At 39.8% G+C, this 23,461-nt stretch overlaps 3 protein-coding genes and 1 pseudogene across 5 annotated transcripts; 1 reads left to right on the plus strand and 3 right to left on the minus strand.

Annotated features, from left to right (window-relative positions):
* Positions 1-1,844: 1,844 nt before the first annotated feature.
* On the minus strand, positions 1,845-2,597 carry LOC130139671 (secreted RxLR effector protein 161-like). Its single transcript, XM_056317193.1, has one exon. It carries the CDS (start codon positions 2,595-2,597, stop codon positions 1,845-1,847), a length of 753 nt encoding a protein of 250 aa, XP_056173168.1.
* A 6,327-nt stretch (positions 2,598-8,924) lies between these two features.
* On the plus strand, positions 8,925-10,510 carry LOC115692253 (probable glutathione S-transferase). Its single transcript, XM_030619058.2, has 2 exons — positions 8,925-9,336; positions 9,918-10,510. The coding sequence occupies exons 1-2, from the start codon at positions 9,022-9,024 to the stop codon at positions 10,260-10,262; spliced, it is 660 nt and encodes a 219-aa protein (XP_030474918.1). The 5' UTR covers positions 8,925-9,021; the 3' UTR covers positions 10,263-10,510.
* A 366-nt stretch (positions 10,511-10,876) lies between these two features.
* Positions 10,877-23,272, minus strand: LOC115663510 (probable glutathione S-transferase parC; annotated as a pseudogene).
* Positions 14,161-16,314, minus strand: LOC115669621 (protoporphyrinogen oxidase 1, chloroplastic-like). 3 transcript variants are annotated; one of them, XM_056317185.1, is made up of 6 exons: positions 15,880-16,314; positions 15,405-15,543; positions 15,286-15,332; positions 15,008-15,107; positions 14,520-14,586; positions 14,161-14,439 (listed from the first exon to the last, which is right to left on the minus strand). In XM_056317185.1, exons 2-6 carry the CDS (start codon positions 15,436-15,438, stop codon positions 14,391-14,393), a joined length of 297 nt encoding a protein of 98 aa, XP_056173160.1. In that variant the 5' UTR covers positions 15,439-15,543; positions 15,880-16,314; the 3' UTR covers positions 14,161-14,390. The 3 variants fall into 3 exon arrangements, with proteins under 3 accessions (XP_056173160.1, XP_056173161.1, XP_056173159.1); XM_056317186.1 differs by having other exon boundaries at positions 15,405-15,474; positions 15,880-16,313; XM_056317184.1 differs by lacking the exons at positions 14,161-14,439; positions 14,520-14,586; positions 15,008-15,107; positions 15,286-15,332 and having other exon boundaries at positions 15,398-15,543; positions 15,880-16,306.
* Positions 23,273-23,461: the final 189 nt, after the last annotated feature.

Genomic DNA, 23,461 nt, shown 5'->3' on the forward strand with positions numbered 1-23,461 from the left:
CAGATGAATGCGAATCTCATTTATTTAGTTTCGCGGCGTGGATGAATTTGATTGCATGAAATGTTATCTCGTATTGATGTCGCTGTGGCCCAATTAAAGGTGAATTCGATTAGACGTTTGCCACAATTGAAGTAAGAAAACGAAAAACCTCAACTTTATATAATCATATCTAAACATTAAATATAGTATTTCCCCCAAAACATGCTGAGTCACGTGAGGAAACTTTAATACATAGCAGAAAGGTACAAAATGATACTTTAAAGATGACGATGAATCAACCTTATGGCACTTTTTATTTCAAACAGATGTTCATAAAAGAAGTTCCATGAAAAGTTATGCTTATTGTTAATAATTTTCACAACAAACATAATATGACAACATGACAAAACCACAATATAGTCAAGTAATTACCAACTTGTCGCATAAATATTTTATTTCAAAATTGAATTCTAATCTCCCTTACCTGACAACTATTTAAATTTTTCCATAGATTGATTAGCATCTTCAAATTCTCTCTCTCTCATCGCATTAATTTAAGTATATTTCAATATGTATATGAATGTGTTTTATTTTGTAGAGATTATTTTAATACGTCATAATTGGTATTGATTTTTCTTAAATCGCATGCAAAGGGGATAATTAAGGAGAAGAAGAAAGAGTAACTTAGCTAAGAGGAAAATAACATTGTCCCCAAAATTAAGCGTCAAAAAAGCTAACAAACCTCTAATTGCTTGTACACATGCGAAAATAAGTTATATTAGCATCAAATTTATGTAGGTAAAAGATCTAAAATGGGTCGTACTTCATCTTAAAAGAAGTTAGAAGGATAAGAAAAGGGAAAATTCATATAAAAGAGTTTCCTTTACCAATCCCACTCAGAGTCAACAAGTTGGAGTTTTAAACTCCTTTAGAATAGAGTATACTTTTATCTACGTATCCACCGTGGTACAACTTTGCGGACACTTGTGCTTTGGATAAAGAATCATCTGGACCTTGTCACGATTACCGATCTTGATTCCTCTCCTTAAACTAATGAAATACATTAAATTGTGTCGTTGCATGACTTTTACGGAAGTTGCCACACTATTTGATATTTAATAGTTTGATTGGACGAAGGCTCTCCTCTATAGTCAGTTTCCTGTGATAATTAGGTTTAAACTAAATAAACTCTTATTAGGTTATGTTTAGATATTTACATATTTGTATGGTTTTATATCTAATATTGCATCCATTAATGTTTTGACAAATGGATGCTTAATTAAGTGTCCTTAGAACACTCATAGATAAGATACATCTTGTCCCGTTTCATAACTTTCTTCTTGCACAAGGAAATGAGATATGGTCTAACATCTTGTCACATCTTTGACAAATGACACGGCCAGAAAGTCCAAAAACTCAAAGCAAATCAATTGATATATGGTCTCACCAATCATATCTTTTTCGATTTTTCCGAGAGTTCCAAAAGCAATAATACGCATTCAATCATAGACGTATTAGATATTGCATAATAATTGTTACAGCATTTTGGAAGAAGGAAAGCTACACAGTATGCAAAGAACTACGTTGTTCTTATTGCATTTTTTCTCTAAAAAAAAACTTTACATCATATGCTCTTCTTAAAGAGCTGATACACGACAGTTAACAGCATAAAAGAAAGTACTCCACTAACCCCTAAAAAACAGCAACATGCAGAAATCACCTATTGACTTGGTAAAACACAAAGCCATGTTCTACACCACTACAAAACAGACTCCTAATAACTAGGACGCTAAACAATTGACAATTAAATAATCCACGTGACTCAACATTCCCTCCCTTAAACTGAAAGTTTGCTAACATTCAGTTTAATACAACTTCTGGACACCAAGCAGGTTTCTCAGCTTTTGAAATGCAGCCAACTTGAGGGACTTGGTAAAGATATCAGCAACTTGATCCTCACTTCTGCAATAGATGAGATCAATAACTCCTTCCTTCGTCAGATCCCTCAAGAAATGAAACTTGACATCTATATGCTTGCTTCTTCCATGTAAAACAGGATTTTTGGAGAGCTTTATTGCTGAACTATTGTCACAATAAATCACAGTAGGTCCTTGGCTCTCAACATGAAGTTCTTCGAGAATTTTCTTCAACCAAATAGCTTGACAAGCGCATGAAGTTGCTGCAACAAATTCAGCTTCAGTGGTTGATAAAGTGACAATCAGCTGCTTCTTTGATGACCATGAAATAGCTCCCGAACCCATCATAAATACATATCCGGAAGTGCTTCTTCTATCATCTTGATCTCCGGCGTAATCACTATCAGTGAAGCCCATCAAGTTTGAGCTTTCTCCCTTCTTGTAGAGCAATCCAAAGTCAGCCGTACCTTGCAAGTATCGAAAAATTCTCTTGGCAGCAAAGAGATGCATCTCAGTAGGATTCTCCATGTACCTACTTATGAGACTCACAGAATACATTATATCTGGCCTAGTTGAAGTTAAATACATCAAGCTTCCCACAATTTGCTTGTACATGGTACTATCAACTCTCTTTCCTTCAGGATCTTTCACTAACTTCAAACCCACCTCTGTTGGTGTGCTAGAAGAATTGCAATTCTTCATTTGGAACCTCTCTAAAATGTCTTGCACATATTTTCTTTGGGAAATGAAGACTCCACCAGCAATTGAACAACTTCTAGCCCAAGGAAATAGTGCATCTTTCCAAGATCAGACATATCGAATTCAAGCATCATAGGCTGCTTAAATTTTTCAAGCATAGCACTATCATTTCCAGTATAAATCAAATCATCAACATACAGGCAAACAATAAGCATCTTCCCTCCTTCTCCAGTTTTCACAAAAAGCGTATGCTCATATGGACATTTTCGGTACCTTCCTTCAGAAAATAGGCCTCTATACGACTATACCAAGCTCTTGGAGCTTGTTTTAGTCCGTATAACGCCTTGTTTAGTTTGTACACCTTGTGCTCACTACCAAACTTTATATAACCAGGAGGTTGATCAATAAATACCTGTTCTTCCAAGTCGCCATGTAAAAATGCCGACTTCACGTCCAACTGGAAGATAGGCCATGAATTTTGTGCCTCAAGTGCAATCACCACTCTGATTGTGTCATGTCGGGCAACTGGAGCAAAAACTTCTCTATAGTCAATGCCGAACTCTTGCTTGTAGCCTTTTGCGACTAAGCGGGCTTTGTACTTATCGACTTCACCGTTCTCCTTTAATTTCGTCTTGTACACCCATTTCACTCCAATGGTCTTTTGCCCTTTTGGAAGCTCTATCAACTCCCAAGTATTATTTCTTTCAATGGCTGCAATTTCTGCATCCATCGCCTTCTGCCATTTTGGTTCTTTAACAGCATCTTCGAAAGCTACTGGATCGCAATCTGAAAATAAGGCAAAATGAGTAAAAGGGTCTTCAGTTTGATCGATCCCAGTTACCTCATAATCAGTCATCCATGCGGGCCTTCTTCTAACTCGTCGAGGTTGCTGTTCATCTCCTGTTTCAGAGGCTGAAATACATTCATTGATTGCTGGTTGTTGCTCATTTTCTACAGGTTCTGCATTCTCCAAAGGCTGCTGCAATTTTTCTCCATTCTCTCCATCAAAATCAGCTTGTATTTGCTGTTCAACTTTGTTTTCATTCCATAACCAGAACCTCTCTTCATCAAAAATTACATCACGACTGATGATAATTTTCTTGGTGATAGGATTATACAATTTGTATGCTTTTGAATGTTCACTAACACCAAGAAAAATGCATTTTTCACCTTTGTCATCAAGCTTGGTCCTCTTCTGATCTGGTACGTGGGCAAACGCTATACAACCGAAAATTCTGAAATGCTCGACACATGGTCTGTGCCCATTCCAAGCTTCTTCAGGCGTCATATTTTGAACAGCTAGTGTGGGGCTCCTGTTCAATACATGAATGCTCCAATTGACAGCTTCAGGCCAAAAACTTCTTGGAACACTGCTTCTTGCCAAAATGGTTCATACCATGTTTACGATGGTGCGATTCTTCCTCTCTGCAATGCCATTTTGCTATGGCGTATAAGCTGTCGTAAGCTGTTTTCGAATTCCATGAGTCTCACAAAAATTTATGAATTCTTGCGAGTTATATTCTCCACCACGATCGCTGCGAAGAGTCTTTATAAGCATGCCTGCTTCTTTTTCGACCAGTACTTTGAAGTTCTTCAAAGCTAGAAAAGCTTCGGACTTCTCCTGCAGAAAATAGACCCAAGTTTTCCGACTATAATCATCAATGAACGTTATAAAGTAACGTTTACCGCCATTTGATGTCGGATTAATGGGTCCGCATAAATCTGAATGTATCAGTTCCAGCACCTTCTTCGCTCTACACGTTTTTCCTTTTGGAAACGGATCTCGATGTTGTTTGCCAACAACACACTCTTCACAAACTTGAGAAGGACTTTGAATTTGTGGAAGACCAGTTACATATTCTTTTGCTGCAGCGTCTTTAGACCACCAAAACTCAGATGTCCATAGCGAAAGTGCCACAACCAGGCTTCGTCCTTCAATCTCGCAGAGCAACACCATTGATTGGTGTCATCGAGATACAGTGGAAACATCCGGTTTGTTGTCATGTTGACTTGAGCAATTAAGCCCAAGTTTTCATCTTGAATTCGACAAACTCCATCTTTGATAGAGATCTCATATCCCTTCTCTTGTAATTGACCAATGCTAAGCAAATTGATTTTCAAATCTGGAACAAAGTAAACGTTAGAGATCACCTGAGTAGAGTTTTCTTTGATGTGAATCTTAACGTTGCCTTTGCCCATGACAGAAACAGAAGATTTGTCGCCAAACGTAATCGTGTTACGGAACGATTCATCCAAGTCTGAAAATACAGACTTATCTCCACACATGTGATTGCTGCAGCCGGTATCTAGATACCACAAATTTCGATGAACCTCTTCTTTTGTATGACAGACCATCAAAAGTGAAACTTCTTCTGCTTTCTCTGCAAAATTTGATTTTGCACCACGGTTTTTGTTAAGATTGGTTCTACATTCAGACTTGTAATGGCCATACCTGTGACATCTATAACATTCGACATTTGACTTGTCGAAGAACTTCGATTTGTTGCCGTTTGGATAGTTGTTGTCACGGTTTTTCGCTTTCCATTTAGGATCAACAACGTGATCCCCATTTGATTTATGATATGACTCTTTATCCTTCCATCTCCCTTTCCCACGATCAGGACCTTTTGAATGGGCTACTGCCTTTAATGCTTGTTCCTCTTTATCTTGCTAGACAAATTTTTGCTCATGAACCAGCAAAGAACTCTGCAACTCATCAATTGAAAGATCATCAATACCTTTAGATTCTTCGATAGAACAAACAACGAAATTAAATTTCGGTGTCATTGATCGAAGAATCTTCTCGATGATGGTGACGTCCTCCATCTTCTCGCCATGAATCCGCATCTTGTTAGCGATCGTCATTGTTCTCGACAAGTAATCGGTAACAGATTCACCGATTTTCATGCGTAAATTCTCAAATTCTATCCGAAACCCTTGAAGTTGCACGCGCTTTGCCCTCGCGTTCCCCTGATACTTTTTCTTCATTGCATCCCAAATATGCTTGGAGGTGTCTTTGCAAAGAATTGTCTCCAAGGTTGATCGATCGATATCTTGAAAAAGGTAGTTCTTGGCTTTGAGATCCTTCAGCTTCAATGCATCCAAGTCAGCCTTTTGTGTATCCGTCAACACCACTCCAGCCGCTGGTTCTGCTACTCCAGAATCGACGACATGCCAGTACTCTTTCGATCGCAAGAAATTCTCCATCAGCATGCTCCAATGATCATAATGACCATCAAAGCGAGGAATGGCAGGATGAACAAAATTATCAGTGGCCATTGAAAAAGTTGCTGCTGCGACTTTTCACAAAGGTATCTCACGTTCAATCTCTCCTTTTTCAAACTCACTCTTCTCACAATTTGGCTCTGATACCAGTGTTACAGAATTTTGGAAGAAGGAAAGCTACACAGTATGCAAAGAACTACGTTGTTCTTATTGCATTTTTTCTCTAAAAAAAAAACTTTACATCAGATGCTCTTCTTAAAGAGCTGACACACGACAGTTAACAGCATAAAAGAAAGTACTCCACTAACCCCTAAAAAACAGCAACATGCAGAAATCACCTATTGACTTGGTAAAACACAAAGCCATGTTCTACACCACTACAAAACAGACTCCTAATAACTAGGACGCTAAACAATTGACAATTAAATAATCCACGTGACTCAACAATAATTGAGAAGATTTAAGACTCAAGATAAAAAGCTTAGATTCGATTCACTCGACGTAGTTTCGGGTCTCCTGTCATGTCATGTTATATATTCAAACACGTGTTCGAGATTTTTTTATAATCAGGGCTTCTCTTGTTCATTGCCATTCTCGTCAAGAGGAACATTAGTCAAATAATAATGACGCATGAAAACTAAGACATAAACTGAAGTGATGATTCCACTTAAGCCTGCCCCTCCCACCTCTATGTCATTCTCTCTTTCCTCTCGGCAAGATTAATTAATTACTCTAGGCATGAGCTTTCATGATAATGGAAAGTTGCTTCAATATGCTCTCTTAGGGTTTCACAATGACCACTTGACGGTACAGTTCCTCGCGTGTCACAATGCTCTTTGAGTGATGAGTCTCAACTTTTCTCTCTAACCTCTATAATGATTGTTCTGCATCTAAAAAAGCATGCAAGCGAGATCGTGGGAGCATCTTCTTCAATAACTTGGTTCTCGACAAATAGTTATATTTATGTAAAAATTTGTGTGATTATAGGACCGCCTAACTTTACATAGGATCTCCATTAAAAAAAATTATATCATGTGTACGTTTACAAAACCCCCCGTCCATGGCACTCCACTCTCCTCCTCCTGTTTGAATTAAACTTGGGAATTGCTCTGTGAAATCTGAGTGTTGTCACTGAATGCAATCTAGCTGACTTTTTTCTTTTGGTCGAAACGAACCATTTTCATTTCAATAGCAGAACCAGTAAAACAATGACAAGTAGCATCTAAACATAACAAATCCTGAAGTGGTTTTGAGGGGGGCCTAGACAGTCAATTAACGGGAAGGGACGACCCTTTTCGATGGGTTTTTGCAATCCACTCCGCACATTGATTTGATCTGGCTGACTTTTGCAATCTAGCTGACTTTGAAAAGCATTGTTTTATTAGTTTATCTGCCACTTGCAATGTCATATCTTGCTTTCCCCCTGATGAACGTTAGAAATAGTGGTACTTCTCTCTTGAATTTAATCTAAAGAAGCAACAAGTTCACAGAGAAGAACTTCCTCTTCCAGAAAATAAAAAAGAGAGAAGAAATTCGTAGCGAAGTAAACACTGATCCTCCTCTCGCAGCTTCCAAAAGCAATAGGCATTCAATAGGAGCAACTAAACAAAATTTATTTTTTAGGTTAATACCACGAAAAACCCCAAATTGGTACTCATGTAACAAATTTATCCCAAACTAATTTTTTGATTGTACACCTGTGATAAATTTACCATAAACTAATTTTTTGATCATAAAAACCCCAAACTAGTACATTTGTGATAAATTTACCTTATGTTAAATTAGATTAATATCACAAAAAATCATAAACTGGTACATCTGTAATAAACGGGGGGTAAAATACCAAATCGGTACCCCATCAACTGGCACGTATCATTTAATTCAAAAATTTAATAATAAAATTTAATAAAAACTAACGTAAAGTAAAATTATTATAAATATATCAATTTGGGATAATATACCGGCTTTCGTGATATTAATTCTTATTTTTTTGGGGGGAAGGGCCTGTCTTGCTTATCACTACACGAAAGCCCACATAAAGAGGGGACAAATCATTATTTCCTTTTTTAATGATTTACAGTGCTTTTTTCTCTTTTTCTTTTTTGGGGCCTTGTCTTGCTGGGAAAGCAAATTGCGATGACGGAAGTGATGACGAATATTTCACAGAAGAGTCTAGAAATATATCAACGCTAGCAACACCATAGACGACTCGTCGGTCTTCGCGTACGTCGTTTTTGGAAACGATGAGAAAAGTCTCGAGCACTTGCCCTGTCTCTGTCGACCGTAAATTCCTTGCAAAATCCCGCCCCGCCCCGCCCCCCACAAAGAAATTATGAGCAATCGCCTTGAGAGATGGGTCGTAACGTGTAGTAAAGTTTCACTGTTTTTTTTAATATCCCCTTTTATCGGATTCACCGTTATAACTTCGCATATAAATCCCGATATATCTATAGAATAAGTCAAAAACGGTTAGAAGATGACATAGTATAAATACTCTAACACTTCTTCTCACAAATAAGATGGATTTCTGCATAAAACTAGAGTGTGAAAATATATAAGGTCGACACCCTCTCCCGGTTCTAGCGATGATCACTGGTCATTGCCACCGCCCCATCAGTGATGGGCTCATTCTTTTAAATAAGTACATGAAATGAACATTATTTCAAATAAAAAGGGTTTTGAAGTGACCATGTTAATCTCAAAAAAGGGTTTGACCTTCGCCGGGGTTAAGGATATTTTCGTCTTTTATTTTTTTTTAATTTTTTTCCTTTTTTCCTTTCTTTGTTTTCTTTATTTTTCTTCCTTTTATAATTTTTTTTATTTCCATAAAAAATAAACTCAAAAAAGAAAAAAAAAAAAAAGAGCTAAAGTTTCTTAATAAAAAAATCTTTATGTAAGAAAATGACAGCAAATCAGATCTTTATTTGAAATTTTTACTTAAACTTCTTCCTAATATGCACTTGCTACAGGATGATGTGTTAAATTTTGATTGGTTAGTAATAAAAGCAATACATAGGTGAAACTTGTTGGAATTATCGAGTAAAAAATTTAACCCATCATTTACCGTACAATGAACATTCCCTATAAGTACCCACGCTCTCCCCCTGATATTTCTTGCTAAGCACCGTGCATCCTTTGCATTATTAACCGGAGGCGCCTGTGAATCGGTGTGATTTGCTCTGCGGCTTCTCGAGATTTAGCAATGGCGGACGAGGTGATCCTCCTGGACTTCTGGCCGAGCATGTTCGGGATGAGGTGCAGGATCGCGCTGGCGGAGAAAGGGGTGAAGTACGAGTACAAGGAGGAGGACCTGAGGAACAAGAGCGACCTCCTCCTCCGGATGAACCCCATCCACAAGAAGATCCCCGTCCTCGTCCACAACGGCAAGCCCGTCTGCGAGTCCCTCGTCATCCTCCACTACATCGACGAGGTCTGGTCCGACAAGTGCCCCCTGCTGCCCTCCGACCCCTACCAGAGGGCTCAGGCCCGGTTCTGGGCCGATTATATCGACAAGAAGGTAAAATTCTGGCAAAGCTGAGATTTTTATGGTCGTAGTTGTGCCTATTTGTTTCGAGTCATGCTATATCGAACTAGCTGGGTCGTTTCGGATGCTGGGTGGACAGTAGGGATCGAACCCGCTTGCTGGGTAAGCGTGGGTGTGAATGATTTCACCTCTACACAGACCGGCAGTCGCCTATCTCGAGCTTGTTAGTATTGCTGAGTGCGCCGTCGTCTCCATAGTCTTAAATCCGGATGTTTCTTGGCGATGTGAGACCTCGTGGTGACTCTGAAAGTCGGTAGCGCTGCATGCTTGGTTAAACCCTCTCTGCCTTCCTCGGTTGGACAGAAATATGGAGGGGAGGGGGGCGTTTGAGCATATACGATCAGATTGTTCTTTATATGTATCTACTGGGTATGGATGCGGTTTATTCAATTGATTTCTTTGTCACGGTGAAGTGAGTTTTCGGGAAGAAGTTTTCGAGCAAATTTAATCGTATGTTCTGGGAAAGAATGCACGAAAATTGGTTGCCTAGTCTGTTTATGATGAGTGAAATTGAACATCGAGTGATTCTAATGGTCTTATAAAAATGCTCGCAGTTCTATGACCTGGGGAGGAAGTTGTGGACCACAAAAGGAGAGGAACAGGAGGCGGCCAAGAAGGAGCTGATTGACAGCCTGAAGCTACTGGAAGGCGAGCTCGGCGACAAGCCATTCTACGGTGGAGAGAAGTTAGGATTCCTGGATATAGCGTTGGTCCCCTTCTACACCTGGTTCTATGCGTACGAGACGTTCGGAAACTTCAGCATCGAGGCGGAGTGCCCCAAACTCATAGCGTGGACCAAGAGGTGCCTGGAGATAGAGAACGTGTCCAAGTCTCTCGTCGAACCACAGAAGGTGTACGACTTCGTCTTGCAGCTCAAGAAAGCCCTAGGCATTGAGTAAAGATCTGGATGACTCGTTGTGGGTACTTCTTATCTTTATCTGTAGTCTTAATGTTATAGTTGCTGTTTAGGTCTTTCTCTTGTTGTTGAATTTCTGGTGTTGGGAAAGGGGACACTTTGTTGTGTCTTCCTTCGAAACTTATGTTGGTGATCATGATGGGCAACAGACAGTTGCTCATTCTGAGGCAGTGTTTGGTGTGCAATTAAAATTAGCTACTTGGATTATGAGTTAGCTCGAAGCGTTTCTTTTATGATCTAGTCCTTTGAGTTTCAGTTGTAGTTAAAACGTGTGTGAGTACTGGGTGGACTTGTCAAAGCTGAAAAGATATGCAAATGTGAAGCCTAATTTGTACCTACACCAGCGGTGATTATGGTGTTGGAGTGGATCCTTACGTATGCGGGCGCAATTCTATTGATCAATCTCAATTTTGTGGGGGGTCCTAAGGCTTTCTCTTTTAGAATTGATTGCGATTGCTCCTGGCGAAAAAAATTTCTTCAGGACTACTCGATTCTTGCTCTACCATGGGCGCGGCCTTTATCGGCGCCTCTACGAGGGCAGGAGTAGAGCATTGTCGTCGTATTTCCCATTAGAGAAGAAAACAAGGGCCAAGGATGGACAAGCCAATCGGTTCGGCTAGGCCATGTAAAGCAAGTGTTATTTATGCCTCAACAACTTCGTCCACAACAAACAGTGAGTTATAGTACATTCTATATTTGGAAAACTTACGACACATCAAATATTGAAACACAGACCAACATCCACTAAACGACCTTAGGTCCTTTTGCTTCTAATAGACCCCGAACCTCTTCTTGAGCTCCAACATGAATCCGTGAACTTTTTCGTGGTCGGCCAGAGACTTTGAAACAGTCTTTCTGGGAACACCTCTTGGCCCACGCAATGAGCTTGGGGCACTGTGTCTCGATGCTCAAACCGCCGCTCTTCTCATAGCCATAGAACCAGCTATAGAAGGGGACAAGAGCGATATCGACAAGCCCTGATGTTTCCCCTCCGAAGAAGGGCTTGTCGCCTCTCGTTCCCACACCTTGTGGCAATGTACGAGCTCCCTCTTGGATGCCTCTTGGTCTTCTCTGTTGGTCAAAATTATTCGTCTCCCGATATCATAGATCTGCACATTACAATGACATGAGTGAAGCATCTCGTTCCCACACCTTGAGGCAATGTACGAGCTCCCTCTTGGATGCCTCTTGGTCTTCTCTGTTGGTCAAAATTATTCGTCTCCCAATATCATAGATCTGCACATTACAATGACATGAGTGAAGCATGTAAAGTTTTAATGAACTTCATTGTCATTCTTCATCTATCTTATTTATTTGTGCTTGATGCTTCTTGGTACCCTTCGGAGTTGGTAAGACGGAGGTGATTGATTTTCGTGTACTCCAGTGAAATGACACAGTCAAGAAACACGAGTTTTCTAGTCGTTTTCGGACGGTGATGTTAAGACCATTATCAACCACGACCTCACTAACACAGCCATAAAATTCAGCCCGCGGAATAAGAGAAGTCCAGTGCTATGAAAGTTACGTCCGTCCGTTCTTTCTTTAAAAATCTGGTACGTAAAATGGCCACACAACCTTGGATGATTAAACTCCATTCCAAATGTCACAGCTTTTGGTTATGATAACTATCAGTTAAGTATAGTAAAAACGTAAATAAAGAGGGCGCACTAAAGTTACACGCTTGAACGTTGATAATTAAGCATCGTTTGATGCAAATATGTGGGCCACATATACCTTCTTGTCGACGTAGTCAGCCCATAACCTGCCTTGGGCGCTACGATAGGAATCAGATGGCAAAATAGGATTTGTAACGGTGCTTCTTGACGAAAACGTAACGGAAGGTAAATGTGTCACACGGATATAAATTAGGGGGATTTTTAAAATACAAGAAAAAGGTTTAATGTAAATGTGTCACAGCAAGCATAATTTTAGATTTTTTGTGATTTTTTCCCTAAGAAGAAAAAAATAATGCTAGATGTACTAAAACTTCTTACTAATATATATTTGCTACATGTGTTAAATTTGGATTGGTTAATAAGGATATCACTAATACATAGGTGAAACTTGTGGAAATTATCGAGTAAAACTTAATACATCATTTACCGAACAGGCAAACATTATCTTAACAAGAAGGGAAAAACTCATGAAAAATTTTAAATTATGCCCGTCATGACATATTTACTCCGAACTTTTTTTTTTTTACACAAATCAACATCCACTAAATGACCTGGGTCCTTTTGCTTCTAATCGACCCCGAACCTCTTCTTGAGCTCCAACATGAATCCGTGAACTCTTTCATGGTTGGCCAGAAACTTCGAAACACTGTCTTTCTAGGAATACCTCTTGGCCCATGCAACGAGCTCGGGGCACTGTGTCTCGATGCCGAAACCGCCGCACTTCTCGTAGCCATAGAACTAGCTATAGAAGGGGACCAGCACTACAAAAAAAGTTGGTTTTAGCGACGAATTTTGCCACGAAAAATTTGGCAAAATTCGTCGCTAAACAAATTTGCGACGAAATTAACGACGGAAAAAAATTCGTCGCTAATAGGCTGTCGCAAAATTTTGCGATGGAAAATTTCAATTTTCGTCGCTAATTTGCGACGAAAAAAAATTCGTGGCTAATTTGCCACGAAACAAAATTCGTCGCTAATTATTCGTGACAAAATTCGTGACTAATTTGCCACGAACTATATTCGTGGCAAAATTCGTCGCTATTTTTTTCAAATTTTTTTTTTGTTGGTCGCGAAATTGCGACGAAATATTTTCGTGACAAAAATCATTGCTAATTATTTGTGGAAAAATTTATCACTAATTGCGACGAACACATTTCGTAGCAAAATTCGTGGCTAATTTGCCACCAAATTTTTTTTTGTCAGTTTTTTGCAACGAACTTATTCGTGGCAAATTTCGATTTTAAATGTAATTTAAAGCAAAATTAATTTCTAGAATTTGTATTTAACATTGATTAAGCACTTAATAACATCAAAATATTATAATAATATGAAAATGAAATACATTCATCTACATATTTTCCATGTACTTGAACATATAGCTCAATGTGATCAAACTATTATAATAATATGAAAATGAAATACATTCATCTACATTTTCCATGTACTTGAACATATAGCTCAATGTACTTGAACATCCTTGGCAAATCTCCCCCTCCACATATCAACACATAGCTCAATGTACTTGAACATAATCCTCTCAAAGCATAAACCTCCACGAGGGTAAGAGAGCTCACTCACTTTTATCGTGCGGATGTCCTTAGAAAATTCTGGACATGAATCCATGTGCTTTTTCAAATCCAAGTCCAAGTACTCAAAAACTAGATATAGACGCCTCTCACTGTGCACTACATCCTGCAACCTGCCACTCATAAGCGTATGAGCTATATTATGATTGAACCATAACAAAGACAAACAAAACTTGCATATTATTTCTAGTGAACTAAAAAAAAATTCATATATAAGCATTGATCAGCCTCCTTCTCTACAAAATTCAGAACTACAGAAAAGCAACCTAGTGAATCAATTTATTGGTATGGACAACATCATGCATTAACAGAAACTACTTGAAGCATCCAAATAGCGTGATTTTTCCATGTCAGACATATTAGACAGGATAATCCAAGCATCCAAATAGTGTGGTCATTATCGCTTGAATAGTTTATCACGTAATATCTATTTGCTTGCCACCATTCACAAGTGCTGGGTACTATTGCATTATCATGTGTGATCAGCAAGCATGACCAACAACATGGAAATTTAGCAAGCATTTACTAAATAAGATGCAGAGACTCTCCCAATGTAATTCATCAATACGTTACATATTGCAAATAAAAAACTTAAGTAAATGATGACTTCCCTCTTCCAGTTAGCAGAAACTCATACGCCATAAATTGCAAGACCTTCTAGGCAAGAATATGTACCAGCTCAATTAGATTTCACAAACATGGACAGACTTGAAATTATAACTTCAAAAATAAAAATAAAAAACTAAGCGTTTATCCTAAGGGTTGGGTGTAACATCTTGCTCCTGATTCCGACACCTAATGTTGTACTTACAGAACAAAGTAAACCATCTTGAAGGATAACTTCCCACGTCTAGCTATACATCTTCGGATTTTGCAGGAGCACACCCCTTACTTTTGACCTGATAGAAAATTGACGTTACTAGCCATACTGAAGTAGCTCAATCAGTAAAATCAATAAGAATAAACAGCTGAGTATTACCTCCTATGAGCAGGGACAACGCAATTAGTCACTCTTTTTGAGTTTGCATCTTGTGCTACTACTTTCTCTGAAGTTTGATAAGTAAAAAAAATGTAAGGTGGTTAGACTGAACAATAGATCATGAAAAGGCACTGAAAATGTAAAACGAAGCTGTATTTGTTGTTAAAAATGCCCAAACTCTAGTCCACCCAAACTCAGTCAACGTGAATCAGTTATATGTGTCCTTATACATCATCTCGTAAATGAGTCATAATATCCTCCCTTACTTCCCGTTAAAATCATTTTTCCAATGTCACTGCCCAAATGAAATAGCTTCTAGTGGTGCAATCACTGCTTTTTACGAGAATAATATCAAAAGCTCATCCTTCACTTGAAACCACAAGTTAATAGAGACAATTACAAGATCACAGAAAAACCATAATCAATAGCAGCAGTTTGTGCATTGTTATATTCTAAGAATGCAAGATAACAGAGAAGAGAGCCATTACCTGTAGAAGGGTCTGAAGCATCTGACATGGCCAAAGCGCTTGTTATGGGCAACTTCTGCTTCTTCGAAAATGACTCAAGCTTGTTCTGGATGCTTTCACTCTTCTCCCGACAATAGGAACATACCACAGGATTCAGATCAAGAACATGCATAAAAACACTAAGTGATACTTAAATGATTGAAGCAGGGACATTACTTATAAAAGAGAAATTTGCATCGTCAGTGAGAGAAAAAGTACACAACTATTGAATATCAACAATACATAGAACTATATCCTACCTTTTCAGCAGTTACAGGCTTTGTCAACTGGCGATTGCGTTCTTGTTCTGAAGTGACAAGCAAGAGAATGAGCATCTATCCAACGAAAGCTTCACAAAAATTAACACATGAAGCACTACCTTCTGCAAGTGAAGTCTGAGTGTTCTTGAGCATCTATCCAACGATTGCTTTGTCCTCTCCATTTTCTTCCTTTTCCCCAGAAAAAAAAAAAGGAAGAACACCCAAGAAAGAACTCACGCCGATTCGAGCCTCGCCCCGCTATTCGCAACAGCATAAAAAAAGGTCCAAAATTGCACGTCTATTCTCAAATTGGAGAACTGGGTCATTCATCAAACACTTGCAAAGCACCCTATCCTGACCCATTTACCTTATAAACTCACAAACATCATCTCCATTTCTCGATCAAGACTATACCCAATTCTAACGAAACAAGAGCAACGACAACCATTACAATAATCCGACGATGTATCTATCAGTTGACACACGAACATACTCGAGAACTTCAATAAGAAGGTCACAAAATCAGAGTAGACGGAACGTACAAATCTCGGAATGGGACCGACGGAACGTATAAATCTCGGAATGGGAACGTACAAATCTCGGAATGGCTGGAAACTATTGAGGCCCTCCTCCCACAGGTAGCCGTCCCTCTCGACGGTGGTGATGTTGCCGCCGACGCGGTCCCTGGCCTCGGTGACGACCACGTCGGGGGCCCTGTCGCGGTGCTTCGTGGCGAGCGCCTGGGCGATGCAGAGCCCGCTGATCCCGCCCCCGACCACCACGCAATCAACCAGTCCCCCGCCGGCGGCCCTCGGCTGGGAGATCGCGGGGCCCTCGGCGACGGAGCACCGGATCCCGGCGGGCGCGCGGGAGGGCTTGTGGGAGCGGAACGGGCGGAAGGCGACGGAGGAGGAGGCGACGGCGGCGGTGGCGGTGAGGGTGGCCATCATGGCTGGTGGAGGGGAGGAGGGAGCGACGGAGAGGTGTTTGGCGGAAGGGGGGGATCTGAGGAATAACAGAGAGAGAGAGAAAAAAATTAGGGTGAGGGCGGGCAAATTTGAGAGTGGGCGGGGAGCAAAATTAGGGAATTTTGCCACGGACATAAGAGTTCGTCGCTAAACAAAGCCACGGACTTAGCAACGAGATTAAAAAAAATCGGGAAAGTGAAGCAAGAGTTTATTTTTATGGCTAAATCCGTGGCTAATTAGCCACGAATTTAGCCACGGAAATAAATACAGTAGGGAAAATGCCACGAGACTTTATTTCCGTGGCTAATTAGCCACGAAAATAGATATAATCAGGATAATAATGCGAGACTTTATTAAATCCGTGGCAAATTTGCCACGGATTTAGCCACGAATTTAATTTCTACTAGCCTATTTATGAAATTCGTAGCTAAATCCGTGGCAAATTTACCACGGATTTAGCCACGAATTTCAAAAAAAATGCTCACACACGCCTAATTCATTTTTTTTTTGAAATTCGTGGCTAAATCCGTGGCACATTTGCCACGGATTTAGCCACGAATTTCAAAAAAATGCCCATACACGCCTAAGTCATTTTTTTAGGAAAATTCATGGCTAAATCCGTGGTAAATTTGCCACGGATTTAGCCACGAATTTCATAATTAGGCAAGTAGAAATTAAATTCGTGGCTAAATTCATGGTAAATTTGCCACGAATTTAGCCACGAATTTTATAAAAAAAGAATTGCGGGCATTTTTTAAAAATTCGTGGCTAAATCTGTGGTTTGCCACGGATTTAGCCACGAATTTTAAAAAAAATGACTTAGGCGTGTGTGGACATTTTTTTTGAAATTCGTGGCTAAATCCGTGGCAAATTTGCCACGGATTTAGCCACGAATTTCAAAAAAAATGAATTAGGCGTGTGTGGGTATTTTTTTCAAATTCGTGGCAATATCCGTGGCAAATTTGCCACGAATTTCATTTCTACTAGCTCAGACACGCCTAATTCATTTTTTTTCCCAACAATAACATTTCAGTAACAATAATAATAATCAACAACAACAACAATAATAATAATAACAACAACAATACTAATAATTACGACAACAACAATAATAATAAATATGACAACAACAATAAACTCTTGTCATAATAATAATAATAATAATAATAATAATAATAATAATAATTAAGACATAATTTGTAAAAAGTCTCAAAAAATCTAAATCTTCATCTTCACCTTCACTTTCGTTTTCGTCTTGATCTTCTTCTTCTTCTTGAGCATCATCGTCGTCGTCGTCATCATCATCATCATCCTCCTCATCCTCTATCTCAAAATCAGATTCTGCAACACCTTCTAAATTTGATTCGCGAATTTTAGTTAGATCTACATCTATCATTGCTCCATATGGATCTCGTAGAGTTGGAATGTTATATTCCTCAGTTTGAACCGTGTTACAAACTTCCTCTTGTTGATATGCTGTATCTTTCCAATGTTCCTCGATTTTTCTTCGTACTTTGGTTTTACATACAGCCCACCACTCATCGGTCAATCCTCGACGTCCAAGTAAGTTCTTATTATACATCCAAGTCCTGTCTCTTTGCATTGTGTCTATATAAAAATAACAAAATCTCGTAAAATATTAAAACCATAAAATTTTCTTAATTAAAACCATAAAATTCTAAAAATTAAATTTTTGTTTTTGACGAAACAATTACTTTGAAATTGAAAAAAATAAAACAATTACCATGTCAAGAAGACTTACCCAAGTATTTGACTGAAATCTTTGTAGTAAAAAGTGCTCAATTTGATGAGAATTGCAACGTTCACTTCATCTGCAAGACTTTCAAATGGACACGTACCTAAAAAAAAAATGACTTCATATTTTTTTTTTCGAAAATTTTTTTTTTCAAAATTTTTTTTTCTAGATATTTTTCGCCGGTCACCGGTCCGGCGACCGGCTAAGGCCGGCGAGTTGGACCTCGCCGGCCAAGGGCGAGGTCCAGCGGCCTCGCCATGGCCATGGGCAAGGTCCAACGGCGGCCTCGCCATGGCCGCCACTCGACCTCGCCGCCCAGATCTGGGCACCGTTGGACCTCGCTGTTGCGGCGAGGTCGAGCGGCGGCCATGGCGAGGCCGCCGCCTAGATCTGGGCGCCGTTGGACCTCGCCGCGAGGTCGAGCGGCAGCCATGGCAAGGCCGCTCGGCCTCGCCCATATCCGGGCGAGGTCCCGCTGGCGTCGCCCATGGTCGCCGCTCGACCTCGTCGCACGCATCCGCGGCGAGGTCTAGCGGCAGCCACGGGCAAGGTCGAGCGGCGACCATGGGCGACGCCGTTGGACCTCGCCCAGATCTGGGCGAGGTCCAGCGGCCTTGCCCATGGCTGGCGAGGTCTCGCCGGTCGCCGGACCGGCGACGAAGTTAGGAAAAAAAAAAGTCAATAAAATAAAAAAAATTCGAATCTAGCAATGAATAGTTTTGCAACGAACTGTCTTCATCGCAAATTAGCCACGAAATTAGCCACGCCACTTACCGGCAGAAAAGCTTTACCGAGACTGATTTGCGCGCGCGCAGAAAGGTTTATCGAGAGAAATGAAAGAGAGAGAGGGAGGGAGAACGGCGAAGAGGGATATGAGGAATTAGCAGGGAGAGAGAGAAATTGGGGGTATGGGTATATTACAAGTAGCGAGGGGGACAATTAGGGACGAATTTATTTTCCGTCGCAAATTAGCGACGAATTTATTTTTCGTTGCAAATTACGTCGCAAAATTAGCGATGAAAAAAAATAAGTCGCTAACTCCATCGCAAATTAGCAACGAATACTTTTTCGTCGCAAATTCCGTTGCAAATTAGCGACGGATTTTTTTCGTGGCAAATTCCGTCGCACATTAGCGACGAATTTTTTTTCGTGGCAAATTCCGTCGCACATTAGCGACGAATTTTTTTTCGTGGCAAATTCCGTCACAAATTAACGACGACATTTTTTTCCGTTGTAAATTAGCAACGGAAAAAAAATTCGTCGCTAATTCGGTCGCAAATTAGCGACGAATTTTTTTTCATGGCAAATTCCGTTGCAAATTAGCGACGACATTTTTTTTCGTTGCAAATTAGCAACGAAAAAAAAATTCGTCGCTAATTCCGTCGCAAATTAGCCACGAATTTTTTTTCGTGGCAAATTCCGTCGCAAATTAGCCATGGATTTTTTTCCGTCGCAAAATTCGTCGTAAATTAGCGACGAAAAATTATTCGTCACTAATTTCCGTGGCTAAATCCTTATTTTTTTTGTAGTGGAGAGTGATATCGACGAGCCCCGATGTTTCCCCTCCGAAGAAGGGCTTGTCATCGAGCTCTCGTTCCAACACATTGAGGCAATCTATGAGCTCCCTCTTGGCTGCCTCTTGTTCTTCTCCTTTGGTGAAAATGATTCAGTCTCCTGATCTCATAGATCTGCACATTACATTATCAATGAGTGAAGAACGTACAGTTTTACTGAAACTGACCAAGTCATAAGATAAGGAGATTTTTGACAAGTTCGAAGTAAAGCTTGTACTTCCTCAAACAAGAGGAAAAATGACACAAATGATCCATGAATTTTAGCCTAATGTACAATGTGGTCCGTGAACTTTTAATTTGTTCGATATGGTCCATGAACTTTTAATTTGTTCGATGTAGTCCCTGAACTTTTTGTACATGTTCAATTTAGTTCCTGAATTATATGAAAATGTTCAATGTTGTCTCTGATCTTAAATTAATGGAAGGGCTATATTGAACATTGTCATATATTTCAGAGACCACATTGAATAAATTAAAAGTTCAGTGATCACATTACATATTAGGCTAAAATTTAGGGACCATTCGTGTCATTATCCCTAAACAAGAATATCTCCAGGGCTGCGGACTTGACTTTGTTGTCATTCATTATCTGTCTTATTTTTTTGTGCTCGATGCTTCTTGGTACGCTTAGGAGTCGGTGACGATGGCGGTGATTGATTTCGTGGACTCCAATGAAATGACAAAGTCAAAAAAGAAGAAAGAAAACGAGTTTTCTAGTCGTTTTTGTCCCGGCGATGTTTTAAGACCATTATCAACCACAACCTCACTAACACAGCCACAAAATTCAAGAGAAGATATTTCTCCAAAAGAGGAGAATTCAACCCGCAGAATCAGAAAAATCGAGTGCTATGAAAGTTACGCCCGTCCGTTCTTTCATTAAAACATCGGCTATATATAGGGGCCACGCGACCTTAAACGATCAAACTCCATTCCAAATGTTACAGCTTTAGGTTATGAATAACTATCAGCAAAGTATGGTAAAAGGACTAAACTAAATGAAGATGGTGTACTAAGGGATGCGTTGAAATTTAGTTTGGCTTCGAAACACGGGGCTAATGCATCTTATGATTTGTGCAGAGCCGCAAACCTTTAGTCGAATCCATATCCTGCTTGGCAAGGATCAAATTCTACTACTGACAATATTGATCATTTGCTCTCCAAGATTACAAGATGGAATATGTTTTGATGTTTTCAAAAGGTTACGCGCATAAAAGTTAATAACCGCCCATCGTTTGGTGCAATATATGGGCAACAAATACCTTCTTGTTGACATAATCAGCCCAGAACCTGGCTTGGGCTCTATGGTAGGGATCGGATGGCAACGGGAAAATTGTCCTAAAAGTCCTAAATATATTACACTTTTGTCAATTCAGTCTTAAACCTTTCAACTTTGCCAATTGAGTCATAAACCTTTTTATTTCTTGCCAATTGAGTCCATCCGGTCAATTTTGGCCAGAAATTACTGACGTGGGCATTGGCTGATCACGTGACACTGACGTGGATATTTTTAAATAATATTTTGATAATTTTCTGAATTTTTATGATTTTTTTCTTTTCTTTTCCTTTTCTCCGTTTTTTTTTTTTTAGTTTTGGAGCTGGCCGCAAGCGAGGGCCAGCTGACCCTCGCCGGCTCTGGGCGAGGGCCACGACACCCTCTCAGGCCCTAACTCCAAAACCCAAAAAGAGACAGAGAAAAGGAAAACAAAACCATAAAAAATTCAAAAAATAATAAAAATATTATTTAAAAAAGTCCACGTTAGCACCACGTGGCCAGCCGGTGTCCACGTCAGCGATTTCCGATCAAAATTGGCCGGATGGACTTAGTTAGCAAAAAGTGAAAAGGTTTAGGGCTCAATTAGCAAAAGTGCAATAGGTTTATGATTTTTTGGACAATTTTCTTGATAGCAACAGAGGAGATCTATCATGCCAAACCTCTTCTATTTATTGAACCACAATGAGAGACTCATAGGTTTGTCGTTGTGAATGAGGACCGGGATTTTCTTGTGAAAAAAAAACAAAAAAGTAAAGAACGAAAAGAGAAGAAAAGAAAAAAAGGGGAAAAGAAAAAATTCAAAAAAAATATTTAAATATTATGAAAAATTGTCAACGTTAGCACTAGCCGTGCCACCTAAGACAACTGTGCCACATAGGACAGCCAGCACCCAAGTTAGTAATTTCCAGTCAAAATTAGCCAGATGAACTCAATTGGCAAAACATAAAAGGTATAAGACTCAATTAACACAGGTTTAGAATTGAAATAGGTTTAGAACTTGTTGGACAATTTTTCCCTTCTTTTTGTAAGTCCATTCTACAAAATTCTCTCTCTCTCTCTCTCTCTCTCTCTCTCTCTCTCTCTCTCTCTCTCTCTCTCTCTCTCTCTCTCTCTCTCTCTCTCTCGTGGGTTTGCCTACAATATTTGTGAATAGTGAGGTTTGTTTTCTTAATCTCAACTAAATGTAGCTAATAAGCCAGTTTCAAAAGAGAGATCTACTTGTTAGCTAATCTGTATTGGCTTACAGAGCCATGGAGTCGGCATGTCAAGCAAGAAAAGGCAAGTACATGATGGTCCCTCTTTATTCCAGGTCGGTGCCTTCCTCCTTTTTCTTAGATCGTTTGGTCCCCATTTTGTTTTTCTTCTTTTGGGTTTCCTTAGTACACCGTAAGACATCTACTCGAGGAAATTAATGCAAAAAGTGGGTGGTCACACAGGTTCCATTGCTGGAAGATGGAGACGTCTGTGCATGGACAAACTCTAGAAGGTGCCATATTCGCATCCGATCCTAGATCTTCTTCAATTACATAAACTGTCGGTTCAGTTTTTAACTTCACATCCGTATGCCAACAATCTCATGCATGATTTTCGATGTTTGTTTGGGGTTTGTCGGCACGTGATGCCAATGGCGAAGGCATCCTTGCACAATGCCTGGAGTTCAAGTTATTAGAAAGGATGAAATTTATGTGTATGTCTTAGGAAATGCAAGTCATCAACTTAGCTCCTGACAACCCTGCCCACTAATCAATCGCGCGGCTTGCTCAGATTTTTGAAAGTTATCAAGCACATTAGCTTTATAAAACGTGTTAGGTCCAACTTAACACGAAGAGGGGTGAGAATCAAATGAACGTCTTGCTCGTCTCTCAATTCTAGGGTCGTTATCGATGATTAAACCGTAATCATTTGGAGTGAGTATGGTAAAAGAACTCCGAAAAGGAACAAAACTGACTGGCGAGGCATTGATAGCATGTGCTACCACTTGAGGACAAAATTAGTACGGAAAAAACGCACTCCGCATGCTCGCTCCTTTAAAAAAATGCCAGTGTTCAGTGTTCACTACATATTCTAAGGGAAATGCCAGCAACCCCTTCATCTCATTCGGCGTTCTGGTGTTTCTCAAGTTTCACTGGACCCCGAGGCCTCTAAGTTCTCAGAGTTTGTCTTCAACTTGTTCATACACCAAGTTTCAACTTTGCTTTACTGGGGATTGATTATTAGATGGCCAAGATACAAAGCACAAGGTTCATCACAGAGGTTGCACCCCCGAGATTCCTTCACTTAGCAAAGTGCCCATCGCCGAGTGTTTTGACGACGATCCTCGAAGAAGAAAGAGATTCTTCAAATGCAGATCCCTCGTCATCTTCATCATCATCATCCAGAACTCCTCCAGTGTTCGCTTCGCTTTAAGTTTCCACATCGAGGACATCCATTTGATGGAGTCCAACTGACATTCGTTTCTCTTCTGTTATCGTCGTTTGTGTTTTAATTATGTTGCGGGCGTCTGTGCACGCACTCTCAAGAGAGAAATAAGGAACCATGGCCTATTTTTAGCAAGCTATGGGAAGGCGGCTTAATAAGTTGAGTGTAATTAATTTGTCGAGTGAAC

The sequence above is a fragment of the Syzygium oleosum genome, unplaced genomic scaffold, assembly GCF_021117445.2.
Source record: "Syzygium oleosum isolate NSW1041296 unplaced genomic scaffold, Sole_v2.1 Sole_v2.13, whole genome shotgun sequence".
Taxonomy (NCBI): Eukaryota; Viridiplantae; Streptophyta; class Magnoliopsida; order Myrtales; family Myrtaceae; genus Syzygium; species Syzygium oleosum.